General features: G+C 42.7%; 2 protein-coding genes across 3 annotated transcripts in view; one reads left to right on the top strand and one right to left on the bottom strand.

Moving 5' to 3' along the window:
* LYST (lysosomal trafficking regulator) overlaps positions 1–4,585 on the bottom strand; it is a 180,101-nt gene extending 175,516 nt beyond the window's left edge. For both annotated transcript variants that reach the window (XM_023634282.2, XM_023635402.2), the window contains exon 1: positions 4,358–4,585. The gene's annotated coding sequence lies outside the window, so the exon portion shown is untranslated. The remainder of the gene's footprint in view (positions 1–4,357) is intronic.
* Positions 1,163–7,322, top strand: LOC138918345 (uncharacterized). The gene is made up of 3 exons (XM_070239542.1): positions 1,163–1,246; positions 3,937–4,473; positions 7,117–7,322. Exons 1-3 carry the CDS (start codon positions 1,163–1,165, stop codon positions 7,261–7,263), a joined length of 768 nt encoding a protein of 255 aa, XP_070095643.1. The 3' UTR covers positions 7,264–7,322.
* The last annotated feature ends 11,709 nt before the right edge of the window (positions 7,323–19,031 follow it).

Here is a 19,031-nt window from a genome sequence, read left to right as displayed (position 1 = left end):
ACCCCATATCTAAGCAAGTCCTTTCTAAAATCTCCCACCTCTGTCCTCTTTGTGTCTTGCAAGGGCTCCCACTATTGGGGCCCTCCTCATCTGACACCACTTCACAGGGAGGTTGTAAGGGTTAAATGAAACAATAAATGGGAATGAACTCTAAGATGTGAGGTGCTTACAAAGATTATTTAATATTATTATATCTTTGGCAAAGTGAGCATGCGGTTAATATGACTTGTTCTTAAAAAACCAATTCTGGGTCTTAGCAATGAGGGCTTTCTTTTCTAATCATAAATCATGAAGCATCTGTTCAGCAATCTGGTCTATAATTTTTCTAAGAATCAGTTTCAAGATGTTCAATGTATAGTTTCTTGGCTTCACCTCCCCCCACTCCATTTTTAAATTTAAAATATGCAATTCTTCATGTTTCTGGCAAAAATCTTCTATTCTCTTTACTTTTTAAAAACAAGTGGCAGCAGTTGTATAAAATATGTGTAGTACTCTATCTTATCATTCATCTATTTCTTCCCCTCATTTACAGTAGCTAGAAGCTCTGCTATTTCCTCATCCTTTTTGAGTTTCAATTTCAAAGAATCACATTTGACTGCAATAATGACTAGCCTTTTGGAAAACTGTTTGATTCCTTTCTTGATTAATTAAGATGATCACACTTTAAGCATTACTCTTTCATATTATTAGATAAGATTTTTCTTTTTTCTTTCTTCCCAGCAGTTAGACCTGGAAAGCATTCAAAATTTCCAAATGTAACTCTCTCAATTACCATAAAACAAGCCCAGAAGGATTAAGAGGTACAAGGACAAATACTGGTGAGAAGCAACAGCAAATGATAGTAGTATCAAATAGAATATAGTGTCTCCATCAACTTCAAGATCAGTTTATAATTAGCTATTAATTTGAAAGATTTTTATATACTTTCAGGATATATTTAGGTTGTAAATCCATTTAAAAATATTAGCTCATTACCTCGGTTCTTAATGGAAGGGGCAGACCTTAAATTCTAGGAGCCTGATATATGTATATATATTTTTTAAAGATTGGCACCTGAGCTAACATCTGCTGCCCATCTTTTTTTTTTTTTCTTTCTCCCTAAAGCCCCCAAGTACATAGTTGTATATTCTAGTTGTAGATCCTTCTAGTTGTGCTTTGTGGGATGCCGTCTCAGTACGGCCTGAGGAAAAGTGCTACATTGGTGCCCAGGATCCGAACCGGCGAAACCCTGGGGAGCCGAAGGAGAGTGTGCAAACTTAACCACTCAGCCATGGGGCCAGCCCCGAGCCTGATTTTATATATATATATATATATATATATATATATATATATATATATAATTATTTATTTTTTTTTTTTTGAGGACGATTAGCCCTGAGCTAACATCTGCCACCAATCCTCCTCTTTTGGCTGAGGAAGACTGGCCCTAAGCTAACATCAGTGTCCATCTTCCTTCATTTTATATGTGGGATGCCTGCCACAGCATGGCTTGATAAGGGGTGTATAGCACCTGGGATCCAAACTGGTGAACCCTGGGCCACTGAAGCGGAACGTGCAAACTTAACCGCTGTGCCACTGGGCTGGCCCTGAGCCTGATATATTTTTGATACAAGTTTTACAGGTCAAATTCTATTGCTCCAAACACTGCATTACTTGATGAAAAAGATCTCCATTTAACATGCAATGGCCCTCTTTAATGAAACAGCCAACTTTAATGAAACAGAAGAATTGGGATGATCCCTGTATATTACTGACCTATTAGTAAAGTATTAAAAATATAGGTCATTTCCATTTTAATTTCACAAATGGCCAAGTGAAGTGAAACCACATTTGATAACAAGATTACTGAGGCTTAAAAAAAAAAGTTCGTGAACTTAAGCCAGGCATCTAAACATAATTCAGAAAAAGATTAATCAGATGAAGGCGTTCAAGTTAAATACAGCAACAAACTAAAAAGGTACTCTGAAATTCTAGATTATATGGCTTTCTCTACAACTGACACTAACAAACAGATGCTCTGAGCAAGCAAATAAAAACAAAACTAGATTTGCTGAAAAGAATGACTAGGCTAGTCGAAAGAACTAAAAAGAAAATGAGCAGGAAAAAGGTTGGCAGTTTATGGGTGAAAATATTAAGTCCCTGTTATAGTCAAGATGATATAAAAAGTGTCCTCAATACAAAGTCACTAAGGTTTACTAGTACTAATCTCCACTTAGATGTCTAATTTTATTGTTTCTAATCAACTCTTAAACCTCTTCCTCACCAAACTGCTCTTCTCATAAACTTCACCTCAGTACACGTCTATCCCATCTTTCTACTTGCTCAGGACAAAATTTTGGTGTCTTTTAAATCTCCTGTTGACTCCACCCTCATCTTTCCCACAAATCAACCACTCCACCAATTCTACTGTGGTCCAAGCTACATCATCTCTGGCCTGGATTACGGCAAGAGTCCACGAACTGATATCCCTGCTTCTGCTCCTGCCCAACCCCTCCCCGCCTGGCCCCAAACAAAGTCTACTGTCCATCTAGCCACCAGAGCGACCCTTTTAAAAGGCAAGTCTGATGGTATCCCTCCTCGATTCAAAGAGATGAGTCCCCTTTTCACTCAGAGTGGAAGCCCAAGTCCTTACAAAGGTGTACAAGGCCTCAACCAACCTGATTCCCTATTCCCTCTTACCTCAGACTTCATTTCTACTCATCTTACCTTGCACACTCCAGCACAGACAAATCAGCTTCTCTGCTATCCTCAAACATGCCCAGTACACTTGTGCTTCGAAGCTTTTGCAAATGCCTTTCCCTCTGCTTGAACACTCTTCCCTAGAGAGGTGCATGGATTACCTTCTCACTTCCTTCTGGTCTTGGGCTCAAATGTCATCTTTCCAGGCAGTCTTCTCTGGCTATCTGTAGCTAAAACTGCACCCCTCTCTCCATTCCCTATCCTCCCTCCTCCCTGCTTTTTCTCTATCGTTCTTAACACCATCTGACATAGCACATACTGTATTTGTTCATTATCTGAGGCCTCCCACTAGAATGTAAGCATTTACTAAATTTATATATGATTTTATAGTTTACAAATTGTTTTTATGTAAATTATATAGTAACTCATTTTCTTCTTATGCCCTCTCTTCTGCAAATTCTCCAACCTTTGCAGTAACAGCATGGATGATAGCAAAGAGCCCATCAGAAAAAAGTTGCTGGCTACTTGCAAAGCTCTTTAAAACAGATACCCATATTAATTATCTACATCTATAAAATGAAAGCTCAGAGTCAACATCTTTATTAGCATAAGGTTTCTGGGTGTGGAAGCCAAGAACCATCAGGAAGAAAAGCCCAGTTCAGTTTGTCCTATCAACCTATTAAAGAAACCCTAGGGAAAATGCGAGCGAAATTCATTACTCAAGAAAACATTGGTCCGAATTCAACACCAATGTATTCAACACAAGATTCAACTCCCTTAAAATTTTCTATCTGCTTAAAACAAACCTCACCAACTCCCAAGTCCTGTCCCTGGGTGTGTATGGTCTGCAGAGCATATAGGGAATGTTTTGTTTTGTTTAACCGGATAATAATCAGGGCGAGGAAGCGTTTCTTAAATCCTCTGAGCTTATCCCCGCCACCACCAAACAACCCGTTGGCCTCCACACTGTGGCGCCGGGGTCTTCCTGGGTTATTTCCCATACAGTGTAATCCCGCCAGAGGCGAAGGGGCATCTCAGCCCAGGCTCCAATGATGTCCAGGACAGAGGGCAGATGTCTCAAGAGGAAACCTCCGCAGAGTCTCTCGCCCGGGCAAAGGGTGTCACAGGCAGGAGAAAAGCAGCGGACCAAGGCACATGGGGGAGATGACAGGTGGGCGAGCACCTCGGGACAAGAGCGCAAGGAACCGCAAGGGTGGTGGCGCGGCACACCGTCAACTCTAGTCGTCCACCCGCTAGGCTGGGCCCGGTCGGGGAGGAGGGGGTGCCCCGGCACAGGATAACAAACAAACTGAAGACAGCAGCAAATCGCCGCCAGCCTGCGCGACCTCCGACCCTCGCGCGCGGGGAAATAAAGTTAGTGGCGGATGGCCGCGCAGCCCCCGCAAAGGTCCGGAGGGGCCGGACGGAACTCCGCCCGCCGTTCGGCTGCTGTCAAAGGCGGCCCGCGCCGCGGGGAGACGTCCCGGAGCCCCGGAGGCGGAGAAGCAGCTCGGGCCGGGCATCCGGCAGGGGGCCCCGCGCCCTCAGCCAGGCGGCCGCGACCCCCAGCCCGGGCAGCCTGCCAACACCCGCAAGCCGCCTTTCCTCCAGGCCACCGAGAGGGGCCGGTATCCCAAGCACTCTGCTGTCACCGTCGGCACCCGGCGGCCGCCTTTACCTGCTCTGTTGCCGCCGCCAGCGCCGCGCGCTCCCCCTCACCAGGAGAATCCGGAGTCGTCGTCGCTGCCGCTGCCACCGCCGCCGCCACCGAACTCCCCACCCCCGCCCCCTCAGGTAACCCGGGAAACCGGGAACACCACCCCCTCCCTCCCCCCGTCTGGACCCAGACCCGCTCGCCTGCGCGTGCGCGCGGGCCCCGCCTCGCGTGTCCCGAGCCCCGCCCTTTGCTGGTCGGGCAGCGCCGCCGTCGCAGGCGTGACGCGAGGCGCCGCTGAGCCAATGGGGGAGGGAGGAGGGCGGGCTGAGCCGCGGGGTTGGGGGCTGTGGGGTTCCTCCGCGCGCAGAGGAGGCCTGGCCCGCATCCTCACGGTCCCGGTGCCCCGAGAGGCGGGCTGCGTCAGGCCCGGGGGAGAGCGAGCGCCGTTTGAAACGCGTCGGGCGCATGTGCAGCGTCCGCTTCCTCCATTCAACACAGACTGTCCTCGTGTCCCTCTTGTGTAGGTTCAGAGGATAGGGGTAGAAGAAATATGCGAAGGGACCAGGAGAGGGAGGGAGGAAGCGTACCCACGAGGAACGCCAGCCTTCTTCTGGGGCCTGGAAAAAGTCATTTTGCAAGGGTTACTGTAGGCTTCTTTCAAGCAACGTAAAGAGGTTTACGAAGGCACCGTAGAATTAATTTAACGCAAATGTGTAATTTTCAACTTAGCCCTCTTCGAACATTTCATGTACAGCGTGCGCTGTCAGCGTTTTATGCCCTAAAATAGCGGTGCCTCTAGAGGGTGGGAGCCGTAGGTTAAATACAAGGATGTTTTGGCTGCATCACTGACTGCCGGGCCCAGCATACAGCTGACGGATTGCTGCCGCTGCTGGCACTTTGTCATTTTAGAAGACAAGCCTCCTTACCACCCAGTCACTGTGACAGGCCTTCTGGCGGAATGTCAAAAGTATTGGGAAGAAGGCTGAACTTTGGGGTCTGAGGGTCCAGGGTTCAAGTCCTACCTAACAATACAAACTGTAAGCTAATGGTCTACAAATTGACTCGAATTGCTTTAGAATCAACAATTCCAGTAATTTTTGCACAGGTATCAAGAAATAGAATAGTTCAGGATATTATATCCTAAGGCCGTACACCAGATGCAACTTTTAATACCTCAAACTCCCATCTGACCCAATGACAGGCAAAGTAAATAGTTGCCCAGTGATGTGGTTTGAAGGGGCTCTCGGGGGAAAATTCCGCTCTTGAAAATATCTCTCCACTGACGTCTGAAGTTCAACCTTTAGCAGTTAATAGCTTTAGGCAGAGGTTGCCCACTTCCTCTGGCAATCTTAAAATGCAAATACTCCAGGGATGGGCCGCGCACGAAGTTCCTAACAAGTTAGTGAAAGAAATGTCCCAGGGAAATCGTCATTTAACAGATAATGAGCGCCTACGGTGTCTAGGTACTGTCCTGGATATTGGAGATATTCGTGTGAATTTTCCTGAACTCAGAAGAAGAGGAAGCCAAACCTGGCCTATTTCACAGTTTTACCTAGAACTAACCTACTCTTATTTACATATCAACTGTCACCCACAAATCTCAAATAGACCTCTTTTTTTTTTAATGGACAACAGAAGTCACAGAATTGTTAGCTAACACATCAATTTCTGTTTTCTCTTGAATGGAAGAGAACAGATAATCATGATTTCATTCAACCCAAAGAGAATGAAACAGACTTTATGTGACAATGGTACACAATTCACCCTCAAAGTATTATTTATTTCTAAAAGGCACAAAGTGATGTTATTTGTGACTACTTTTTTGTCTGTATATCTGAATCATAAAGTATTTTAACCAAGCTGCTGCAGTTTTGACTTGGTTGGAGAGTATCTTAGGACATCCATATTAAGTATACATATTAGATAAACTTAGTTTAAAAGATTTCAAATGAACACAAAAAAAATCTGTAATCAAGTATACACAATAGAAGAAAGAATAGAGAAAAAGTAATAGATACCAAGGAGGAAGACCTACCTATGTATACATCACACACTGGCAAACTTTGTAAGTGGGAAATTCTCCAGATAATTTGACTCTAAAATTAGATTCTAAAATGAGATTATAAGTTCAAGATTTTAAAAGATGCAGTTAATGTATTTTGCATAATTTCACATTAATTATACCCCAAAATACCTTCAAATAATAATTTCATGCCTACATGGACATGTAAATCAGATCATGGAACACCTCTGCTCAGAAACCTGCCCTGGCTCCCCATTTCACTCAGGTACAAACCAAAGTCCGTACAACGGCCTACAGAGCTCTATACCCTCTGGTTCCCCATAACCTTATCTCTTCCTACTTTCCCATCTCTCCAGACGTACTGGCTTCTTTACTGTTTACCCAACATTCCAGGCACATTCCTGCCTTAAGGCCTTTGCACTGGCTATTCCCTCTGCCTGAAATACTTTTTCTCCAGCTAGCCACATAACTCCCTTACTTCCTTCATGTCTTTGCTCAGATTTCACCTTCTCAATGAAGTCTACCTCAACACTGCCATTAAACCTAGGCAAGAGGGAACTCTGCCCTGGGCCCCACACTTGAGTGTCCCTCATATCACAAATGCCATCTGTTATGGATGGAATTGTCTGCCCCTCCCCACTCCCCCAAAGTCATATGTTGAAGCCCTAACCTACAATGTGACCATATTTGGAGATAGAACCTTTAAGGAGGTAATTAAGGTTAAATGAGATCATAAGGATGGGGCCTACATCCGTAGGACTGGGGTCTATATAGAAGCAGAAGAGACACCAGAGCTCTCCACACGTGCACAGAGGAAAGGCCATGTGAAGACACAGCGAGATGGCAGCTGTCTACAAGCCAAGAAGAGAGCTCTCACCAGGAACAAGCCCTGCCAGCACCTTGATCTTGGACTTCTAGCCTCCAGAACCGTGAGAAAATAAACTTCTGCTATTTAAGCCACCAGTCTGTAGTATTTTATTATTTTATTATTAACCCTAGCAGACTAATACACCGCTAAAACTCATTTTATTAAAGAACACATAGGTTCTCTGGCACTGAGATCTGGTGCTGAGAGTTGGCATGGTGTGATCCTAAATGTCATCTCTTTTGTTGTACCTATCAGCTTCTAAATGCTGCATAATTTACCCACTTACCATGTTTATTTTTATTGTCTCTCCCATTTAGACTATAAGCTTCTCTAAGGCAGCTAAGAACCTTTGTTCTCTTTGTGATGTATCACAGTGCCAGAACAGTACCTGGCCCATAGTAAGCACTCAGTAAATTGAATGAATGGTTTAATTAAGAACATTTTGTTTAGAGGCAGCCCTGATGGCCTAGTGATTAAAGTTCGGCGTGCCCCACTTTGGTGGCCTGGGTTCACTTTGCGGGTATGGAACCACACCCCTCATCACATAGAAGAACTAGAAGGACCTACAACTAGAATATAGAACTATGTACTGGGGCTTTGGCTGGGTGAGGTGAGGGAGAGGAGGACGAGAGGAAGATTGACAATAGATGTTAGCTCAGGATGAATCTTTCCCAGCAAAAAAAAAAAAAAAGAAAGAAAGAAAAGAAAATTTTGTTTAAATTCAAATAAATATCCAAATGGTAAGTTACTTATAATTTTAGATGAAATTCGACAACTTTAATGCCCACCACATTGCGCTGGAGCAGAAATGGATTTGTGAAGATGCAGTAGAGGGGAAACAGGGCTGTCGTTTCAGTAATAGTAACATGGTCAAAATTGAACAGATGGTCCACAGCTGACTACAGACCACGGAATTGCTACATTAAAAAATTATCGATGTATAAATTTAGTTTTGGAGTGCTTTACTTTATTAGGATGAATTGAATCTTTAAAAGATGTGCTTTTTTAATAGGTACCTTGAAACTTTATTGAAGAGGTCAATTCATAATTAGTGTCTCCATTAAGTTGGTTAGCAACATCTACTCCTTTTTGCAAAATTTACTAGATTAGGTTTCCTTAAGAATCTTTTAGGTAATTTTCTCTTCTAAATCACTGATAGCATTTTAAATCCCCAAAAGTATGTATACTTTACTTTAAAAACTCTTATGTAATTGCATTAAAGTATTTGTAAATATAAAAAAAAATTTATGATGTGATCTTTTCAACCAGCTAAAAGTGTTAAAACAACACAAACTTGCCGTCTTTGCTGTGGAAACTTCATGCGAAGGGAAAAACTGTACTTGTGGGCAACAGTGTTGTTAGTTCTCGTAAAAGTTTTTTTTTTCTTTTTAAATTCTGAATTGTTTTTCTGCTTAGAACAGAAAATATATGCTATAGTAATAAATACAAATGTTAAGACAAATATATAATATAGAAAATAAAGGTCTTCTGTGATATCATCCCAGAAATAATTTCTAGTAACTGATGAACTGATGTGCATGCCTACAGGTGTGTTAGTTACTTATTTTATATATATATATAATAGGCACACACTAAGTTGTTATTATTACCATCATCATAATTGAACAAAGAGGGTTTTGAGTCCATTGTTGAACATAATTCTTAGCCAAGTGATTTACTTGCCGTTTCTCATTTTAATACTTGATATTTGTCTGTCTTGATTCACAATATATTCCTTTGGTCAACAAATTTATGATTAACTTTAACCTGTTAACTTGCATGAGCTGTTTATTTTGGGAGAACAAACTAAGTCTATCCTACACAACAGACTAAGAAGTGGCTAAGAAGTGGAAGGAAATAATGAAAAGTTATCATAAGAAATGCTTATTTGCTATCCATTTGTGTTGACAAAGCTAAGAGCCCAGTGGATTGGAACAGATTAAAAAATCACAAGGACCCTTTAAAGCTCATGATACCTCATTCAGAAGACCAGAAAAACAAAGAGATAATTCATGTTATCAGCAGGTTCACAGAAAAGAGTGTCACTTGATCAGTTCAAGGCAAGAGTTGAAAAGGGCCAGTCACGTTCAAGGTAAGGAACAGGAAAAGATATATATGCGTTTAACTGCCTTCTCAAAAAAAACTGTGCTACATAAAAGGATTCTTCATATGTACACTTTCTCTATAATTTCATTCACATCACAATTTTGGACCACTTCAAAAAATGTCTCTAACTTGACCTCATACCACGCACAGAATCCACTAGGAAGATTGTTAGATTGATCCATTATTTCAGGCCTTCACTCAATTACTAGGAATTTTCTGTGTTCAAGGCTTTGGGATACAAAGGTAGACGAAAGATATTCTAGGACTGTTGGGGACTCCAGACAGGTAAACAAGCAATTATAGTGATGAGGGTGATGACAGCGTCACACACAGGGATCTCTGGGGTACTGCAGAGGGACACCCAACCCCACATCCAGGATCAGAAAAGGCTTCTCAGAAAAGCTGACTCTAGACTTGAGACTTAAAGGCTCAGCAGGCTTCAGGCAGGTCAGTTTTTCCTAAATGCTTTTAGTGTCCGCAGTCTAGGACAAAATTTTAAAAATGAGATCAATGTAGTGAATTTTTCACAAAGTTAAGTTTGTTCAATTCAAAAGGCTGTCCTCTATTCTGAAACTATGCCCTTCCTACTTTTTTGGAGTTTAAATAACATTCCTTTATGATATGGCAATAATAGTCATGCACATGTTTAATGCCCTTTCCTGACCAATTAATTGGCAATAAAGCATTGGCAAGCTGATTGGTCTCTGAAAGGGTTTGTTGTTTTGTTCTTGTAGTTGATGAGGTTGTCATTTTTATTTTTTTGTAGCAATCTATAGAATCTATGTGTGCAGCTAGGCCAAGATGGGCCAGGCAGGGTGTTCTAGGCCCGTGCTCCTACTTGGACCAGCATCACCTGGGAACTTGTGAGAAATCTAGAATCTCAGGACATGCTCCATACTTACTTATCATTTCATACTTAGTATTGAGTCTTACTTAGCATTTCAACAAGATCCTCAGGTGATTAAAATGCACATTAAAGTTTAAGAAGCACTATTCTGGAGAGGGAACAATATGTGTAAAAACTGGGGAGAGAGATCATAGTGGCTTGAAGGTCCTTTCCAAAGTAGAAAGAGTAAAAGCCACATTTCAGGGAGGGTAAGAGATGCTGAGAAGGCAGGCAGGAGGTGGATGAAGATGATTAATATTTTCCTTTTGCTTCAACTGTAGCCAGATAGATAATTGCTCCATATTTCATCCTGGTCATTTTTAACTAAGTCAGGTTCCATATTGCTTAAAATGTTCAATCACTTGTTGAAAAACTTCAAAACACAGGTTAAACTCTTCTTGGGTAAATAAATGTCTTATCTTTGGCCCATTTTGTAGCAATTAGTGGGATGCTGATAATGCATATCACAACTGTAATAACAGGGTGTGCTGACTCTCGAGTGGCTGGTGGAGAATCTGGTTTTTTTTTGGTGAGGAAGATTTGCCCCAAGCTAACATCTGTGCTAATCTTCCTCTATTTTGCATGTGGGTCGCTGCCACAGAATGGCTGCTGACAAGTGGTGTATGTCCATGTGCCTGGAAGCCAAACCCGGGCCACTGAAGCAGAATGTACTGAACTTAACCTCTAGGCCATGAGGCTGCCCTGAGAATCTGTTTTAATTAGGACCAGATACCAAAGAATAAAGCTTTATCCTAAGCCAGCATGCTACTCCATCACACAGATGAAAGATGCCCTGTCCCACCCAACTGCTTTGATGTCTCAATTAATTTTTATCCTGTGCTGGCATACGACTGCACTGAATGTACAAAGGCATTGTCCTGCCCTTTTGGTATTTATAATTTAGGATTTAAATTAAAGTATGTATTTTATTCTTTTGTCTGCTAAAAGGTAAAGAATATCCCAGCTAAGTCTGACAGAGAAGCCAGAACACAATCTAGTATAGTCTTCCCAACCTCCCCTACCTCCCAATAACTGTTATTATTTTTATTCGTTTGTCTTCTCAAATACACTTTGAATTTGTTAAGTTGTGGGGATTGTATTTCAGCTTTTTGTGAATTTTTTGAATAAATGAAGAAGATGATAGTACTGAAGAATACAAGCAGCTGGAAGAATTCTCTATTACCCATTGTCTCATGGTCAACAGTTATTAGAGGCTGTGTGTCTCCTTACACTTTGGAAAATTTTATTTACATCTTTATTTTCGTGCCTGGAATATCAGAATATTTATATATCTGTGTTATGATGCGTTATATATCTGCGTGCGTTGTGATGTGGCACCCTGTTTGTTAGTAAAGTGCTGTAAAGAGAAATCAAACTTGTAAAAATTACATAATCGCTTCCCCAGTTCCCTATGTAAACTAGTTTGAGAGGCATAGAACTGCCATATATTTGGAGTCAAAACTGAATGTTAATGTAGTGTGGTCCCACCTTAAGCCTAAACTATGTTTACCTCTGGAATTCAGATGGTGGGAGTTGTAGGGGTCCTGGTGGGGCTCTCCAGGAATCGTTCATATGAGTGAGTGAAGAGTATTCTGGGGAAGCTCTCCTTCTAAGTTTCTCTGGTACACAGCTCATCTAATAATAAAACTTGGGTTGCAGAAGGGAAGGAGTGATTGTATGTATGACATAGTGTCTGGTATCCAAATTTGCTCCCCACCAGCATCCTAAATATTTCTAAATCCTGAAATTTCAAAGATGTTTTAAAGGCATCGGAGATTAAAAACTGGAAGGCCTGTTTTCACTAAAGTATCTGTAGAATCACTGGTCCCAGGCAGCATTTCCTTCGTATCCATGCAACCAAGTAGTCACATCAGAGAAAAGCGAGTGGCCCCACTCTGCCATGTGAAGAGGCCTGTGGCACACCAGCCATGGCGGAGGGAGGTCACTCCCTTCATCGGATGTACGCCTGGAGCCTTGAACTGAAGCGTAAACGCTTCGCCCTGCCCAGCTTGTGCTGACACTGGAGCAATGCAGGAAACACAGGACTCCATGGGAGCATAGAACTCATTTTGTAAACAGTTGACTTACTGCCAACTTGTGTCTTTTTAATGCAGCTATTCCGTGAGTAAAGTTCTGAGACAGCGGTATCACTTAGGAGTATAGGTGCAGCCCAGGTGTGCCATCTTATTGAAAATAAAATGTGTAATCTGTTTGGGAGTATAACAGTATCCAACACGGAAAAGAGGTCCGAAACACACAGTCATGTTGGAAAAAATGCAGACATTATGTTGGAAAACCAACCACTGAAATATAAAATAGAGAAGACAGGGTGGTTCTAGATTCTAGATATCTGAGGAAAACAGTTTATCAGATAAGACATATTGAAGCACCTTTGTGAACTGTAAAGGTCCTTAAATAAGCAAGATATTGAAAAATATTTGGACCTATTTAATAATGTAGTCTTCTGGATTTTTATCCATATTTAAAAAAAATCATGTCTCTTCACATAGGTCAGCGTGGTAGAGTTGCTTAATCAGCAAAGCCCCAAGGCGACATCCCAGGAGCAGGTGAGCTCAGCCTTCACTGGATGAGGACTCCTGGCCAGGAGACAGTCTCACCAAAACCTATTGCTTCCCTGGGCAAGGGGGAAGTGGCTTTGTGGCAAGTGACTCCGTCCCTATGGGGGGACTTCGTGGCCAATGTGCAAGCTGCCACTTGGCTCAGCTACTCTTGATTCTATGTGATTTCTGGAAGATACTCCCCCTTCCATTCCCACTCTCCCTGCCCCCATCGTCAGACACTCTCCCTAAGAATCAGATACCAGAATCCTAAAGTAAAAATAATGATTACAGCCCTGCTTCTGCTCTTGCTGCTCATACTGTACAAGTTTCTTTTCCAGACATTAAAAGCGTCAGCCCAGAATTTGAGTCACCAAATCAAAGTAATAGATGACCAGGAAATGTACTGTAAAGCACCATCACAGGGCCACTCACCCCTCAGGATAACCTCTCTTGACTTGTTTCCTGCCCAACCTATAGCGCCATTTCTGGAACTCAGCTGCTGACTGATAATTAGGCCTAATAGAGAGCAAGGGTTTTGTGATGGGATGCAGACAACACCGCATTTACTGGCAGCTGTGCCTCTGCTAATTGTTGGAAACCTGGCTTTTAACCCTGTGCTTGCTATCCACCACACCCAACTCAGGCATCAGGCGAACTGAGTTCTTCCCATGCTGAAGGCAGCTATCAGGTGAACATCCTACCCACCATGGCTGATTCTTACCAAAGAGGAATGGTATTAGAACGTTCATCACTGGGACACATGCAGCAGGGATGTGCGAATTTCCTGAAGTCTGATAAATTCAAGTCAGACACATAGTAGATATCTTTGAAAATAAGATAAATCGTTGGCCACTGGGGACTGGATTAGCCAAGGAGGAACAGACCGTGGGAAATGGTTGAGTGCTGACAACATTCACCTCAACTGTCACCTCTGTTTACTGGCACCCTAACCAGATGCCTGAGAATAAGTGTGAAAGACACCATTTAAAGGGAAAGAGAACAGGGAAAAAACGTTTTCCTCCAAATGGATAGTCTCTTGTTTTAGCGCCATGCATGATACTCATCTTTCCCTTCTAATTAGAAATGCCACCTTTGGGGCCGGCCCCATGGCCGAGTGGTTAAGTTCATGCGCTCTGCTTCAGCGGTCCAGGGTTTCGCCGGTTTGGATCCTGGGCACGGACGTGGCACTGCTCATCAGGCCATGTTGTGGCGTCATCCCATATGCCACAACTAGAAGGACCCACAACTAAAATATACAACTCTGTACTGGGAGGATTTGGGGAGAAAAACCCCCCCCCCAAAAAAAGAAGGAGATTGGCAACAGTTGTTAGCTCAGGTGCCAATCTTTAAAAAAGAAAAAAAAGAAATGCCACCTTTATCACATACTAAATACCTTTCTTTTCTTCACATTATTTCTGAATTCTCGAGAATAGAGAAATATACATAAACTGACAGCTCTGAAAATGGATCTTAATTTTCAGAAGAACTGCTGTCTCAGTTTTTCTTTGATTTAACTGCTATACCTGGATAGCCTAGTGCCTTCTATCTTGTATATATAAGTAATTGATTATATCACCTGAATTCTGTAATTGTTCCAAACATGTGTTCTTTTGACTGGCCACTTCTTCAATTTCAGGGAGTAGAGAGGAAGGAATGAAGGAGCAAAAATATATCCCATTCAATATTAATTTATCAGTCTATGTGAAAAAAATCAGTAGTCTTGCCTTATACTGCTTTCCCTTCTGGAGAATCAATAGCACAGACATTCTGAAAAACGGGAGAGAAGAATGGAGGTTCTAAGATCTAAACGTAAGTTTATTGGTCAGTTCTTCTAAGGCAAGGAAGCTGTGTTGATTTATTACGCAGTAAAAGTGTCATAATTTGGCACCAACACCTTAACAGTGACTATAGTAAACACATTTTTGCCACACCTAATATGTACTAAAGGCCAGAAATAACCAGGTGAAGTAGGTTAGAGTATTTATTCTACCTTCAGGTTTTCATAAAAACTCACATTGGGGGCTGGCCCCATGGCCGAGTGGTTAAGTTCGTGTGCTCTGCTAAGGTGGCCCAGGGTTTCACCGGTTTGCATCCTGGGCACGGACATGGCACCACTCATTGGGCCACACTGAGGTGGCGTCCCACATGTCACAACTAGAAGGACCCAGAACTAAAATATACAACTATGTACTGGGGGGACTGGGGGAGAAAAAACAACAACAAAACAAAACAAAACAAAACAAAAAAACATCACATTGATACTGCCTGGATGGAATGCATACATATCGTATAGGACTTACCATCTATTTTTACCAAGAGCGTTTTTTATAATCTTGGCTCAAGGCTTTCTTTCTCTGTGCCTATTCTTTATTTATGGAAAACTGTCTCCTCAACTGCCACATTTTAAAATCCCACTGGCAGCTTTCCTTTCACTCATTAAATGTCCCTGGAATTCCACTTCTTACTCAAAGATTTTTCTTATCCAGATGGGAATGATCAAGCATTGCTGCACTCCATCCTTTAAAGAATTCCAGTTAGCTTCTTTTGACAGAGGACCAGGAGTCCAATTTACTACCACGCAAGTCTGCTAAGTGCCCCAGTGTTGCATGGCATGCCAATCATTATGACAATTCAGATGATCCTTTTTTTTTTTTTTAGGTTACCAGAATGTTTTCATTTGGCTTGCTCATTTCCTGTGAACATACAGGGACATTTGTTATTTTACTGACAGTAAAATCAGAAAATTAGAGCCGAGAGAATGAAGTAACTTACTGTTAGTAAGGAGCAGGGCAGGGCTGGAACTTGGGTTTCTTGACTCCAAATTCCCAAGCAGATCATAAGAAAGTAATAATGACAAAACGTACTAACTGGGTTTCTTGAAAGGATTTTCTTAGAAGTCTTTTGCCAGAGTCTTATTTGAGAGTTCAAGTGTTATTAGCACTGTCGTGTTTCAACTGGTTTGCAGCTTCTCCATGTGGAAAACATACTTTTACTGCAGGCAAGAGACAAATATTCTTTGCAGGTCTTTGCTGTGCTTTAATTATCTAACGTTGCTCCAAGGGAATTTATATTTGGCTACATTACCATATTGAAGATGTACACTTAACATGCATGATTACCTTTGAGGACAAAGGCTAGGAGTTAGAATTACCATATGACCCAGCAATTCCACTTCTAGGTGTATACCCCAAGAACTGAAAGCAGGCACTCAAACAGATAGTTATACCACTGATGTTCCTGGCAGCATTATTCACAATAACCAAAAGGTGGAAGCAACACAAGTATCCATAGACAAATGGATAGATAAACAAAATGTGGTATATCCATACAATAGAATAATATTCAGTCTTAAAAAGGAAATCTACAACATGCATGAACTTGAGAACCTGATGCTGAGTGAAACAAGCTAATCACAAAGGGAAATATGTTGTATGATTCCGCTTGTATGAGTCACCTAGAAGAGTGAAATTCACAGAGACGGAAAGTAGAATGATGGTTGCTAGGGACCGGGGGAGGGAATAATGGGGAGTTAGTGTTTAATGAGGACAGAGTTTTAGTTGGTGATGATGAAAAATTTCTGGAGATGGGTAGTGATGATGGTTGTACAACAATATGAATGTACTAATGCCACAGAACTATACACTTAAAATGGTTAAAGTGGTAAATTTCATGTTATATACATTTTATCACACACACAAAGAATAGGAGATAAAACAATTAGCCCTGATCTGAAGGGAGGGGGGTTGGAAGGCTTCACAGGGGGTAGCTTTGTCTTGAAAGATGAAGAGAGGTTTGGTAGGCAGGACAGAAGAAAAGGTATTCTGTACTGAGAGAATAACATCAGGAAGTAAGAAGGCAATTACAAGGTCATATTGAAGGAACAGCAAATAATCTAGGTGACTGGATACTTGCAGGTAAGTTATAGCAGTTGAAGCTGCAGTGACAGGGGGGCCAGATCTTGAAGGCTCCTGCGTGCCATGAAAGAAGTTTGGGCTTTATTCTGTAGGCAATGAGAAGCCACTGGAGCTCTTTAAGCTTGGGGACATGTTCAAGCTTGCACTTTAGAAAGATAATGTTGGCCGTTGTGTGAGGAATGGATTGGAGGGGAAAGAGACTAGAGGTAGGGACACTGTAGGGAGACTCTCGCAAAAGCCCAAGAGAGACATTATGAGGGCCCAAGCTGAGAGGATGTGGGAAGGGAGAGGGCTGTTTGGGAGGATGTGGGAACCAAGGAGAGGTGGGGAGTGAGAAGGCTTGTGGAGTGGAGGACAGCTCCCAGGCTACTTGCTTGGCATTTGAGTGGACAGAGTTGTCTTTTCATCCACTTCTGATCACCCCCCACCAGACAGGTTCACCCACCCACATGCTGACTAGGTCTCCCGGCTCACAGAACAATTGCTCAAGACCTCTCTCAACCTTGACTCTTCTTGGGCTTCTTCTTACCTCTCAATCTCTAAGTTCCTGACGTCCCTACTATTCTTAGCCCCCTCTCAATTTGGCAGGCATTCTTGTTCCTCCTAGCTGTCCTTCACAGTTCATCCACAGTCTTTCCCTTCCCCTCCAACTCTAGCCAAGGAATTTCTTATGTATCTCTTCAAAATTCCCCATGCCAATCCTTAGTTATGGGCTGCCTCCCTCTTCCTCCTCGACCAGTCTCTAGTCTCTAAGATAGGAGGAACTTAAGGTATCCTTAGCATACATAGGGAATATAATAGAGGCTGAAGGGTTAGAGAGGGCTAGCAGTGAGGGATGAGAGAGAGAGAGAAAGAAGGAATGCATTTTGGATATGCTGGGTTTGGTGCCCCTTGGCTAATAGCATTCCTCATGAGCCCATCTGCACCCATTTATTGACGAGTCCTTGTAACTACGCCACACCCCCGACAAACAATCTCAGTTTACCGGCAACCAAGAATCAGAGCTGGACTCTTTCCAACGAGGGTCTTGGCTCACCCCATTCCAGAGAAATGTCTTCATTTTCTTTCCTTTCTGCACAGTCTTTGGCCACTCTGAGCAAGCAGTATGTAGGAACCAGCTCCTGATACCACCAGGGCTGCCAGGAATCCATTTGCTAATCCCCTTTCTCAGTGGTTCTAAAGCTCTCAGCCTGTACCCAGCCTGCCCACCAAAGCTGCCCACACTCTTGGCTGGCACTGGGAAGTCTCAGAAACACTTTAACCTACCTGCACAGTGATTACCTTCTTCAGGTGAGCAAGGAACTCTTCTCTTTGGTAGTCACTCTGTAGGCATCTTCACTGCGGGCTAGTTAGCAACCATCTACTCTGTTAGCTGCAGTGAAACTGGTCTCCTCTACGCTGTTAAACAAGCTGGGTCTCGCTTGTTTGCAGTTAACTTCTGGCGTCTGTTCAGCTGACTTAGAGTAGTCTCATTCTCCTGGCATTACATGAACATGCACAGTTGAGTCAAACAGCCTGAAACCCCATTAGATGGCAAAGGCAAATCCTGCTGCACTCTGATGTCACCGGAGGAAGATGCAGGAGCAGATGGTGAAGGTAATAGCTTCCTGGGCAAGAACCTCAGAACACAACTTCCCCATGGAAGGATAAAGAAGCTGCCGAAAGAGGCAATGCACCAAACATTCTGTCACTACAGCTACTCTTATCCAAAGCCAAATCTTCATTGGAAATGGCTTCTTGTCAGCCCTATGCAGCTTTTTCGTTCGGTGATAGGGCTAGGAAATCTCTGTGTTGCCAGGAAGGCGAGTGGCCTGCTCTCCCTCTGGCTCTTTGGCAGGTGGCCATGCCTGGATCACATGGGGTGTTTGGCAAATCAAGCCTGGTTCCTTTGCAGTGTAGCTGCAGCAAGGATTTCCAGTTAGTGATCTCATGGTGGCTCCTATGAGTCATAGCACCCCGATTCTCCTGCAGAGGGGGCGGGCCTAAGTCTGTCCCCGAGAGGCTCATCATTACTCTTGATTTGAGAATTCTGCTGCCCTTGGAGGACATAGAACTGAACTATACACCAGAATGTCAGTCCTGAGCCTAGCCACTGCCACGAACCATCTGGTTGCAAACTTTCACCAAACTCAGAATGTAGTTTTTTTGCCCTTCCTTGTGCTGGCATCTCTCTCTCTCCTTTTTTTCCTGCTATTATTTCTTTTTTAAAATATTGATTAAAAGCTACCATTATCTTTTTAATCCCAGGCCGATTATGGACTTCTGAGTTAGTATTTTTATTAGCAAGTTTATTAGTATATGTACATGTGTGTATAAAAACAATAAATTGCTACCTTT

The sequence above is a fragment of the Equus caballus genome, chromosome 1 (assembly GCF_041296265.1).
Source record: "Equus caballus isolate H_3958 breed thoroughbred chromosome 1, TB-T2T, whole genome shotgun sequence".
Classification (NCBI taxonomy): domain Eukaryota; kingdom Metazoa; phylum Chordata; class Mammalia; order Perissodactyla; family Equidae; genus Equus; species Equus caballus.
Note: the sequence above shows the minus strand (reverse complement) of the source record. Positions and strands in the feature narration are given on the sequence as shown.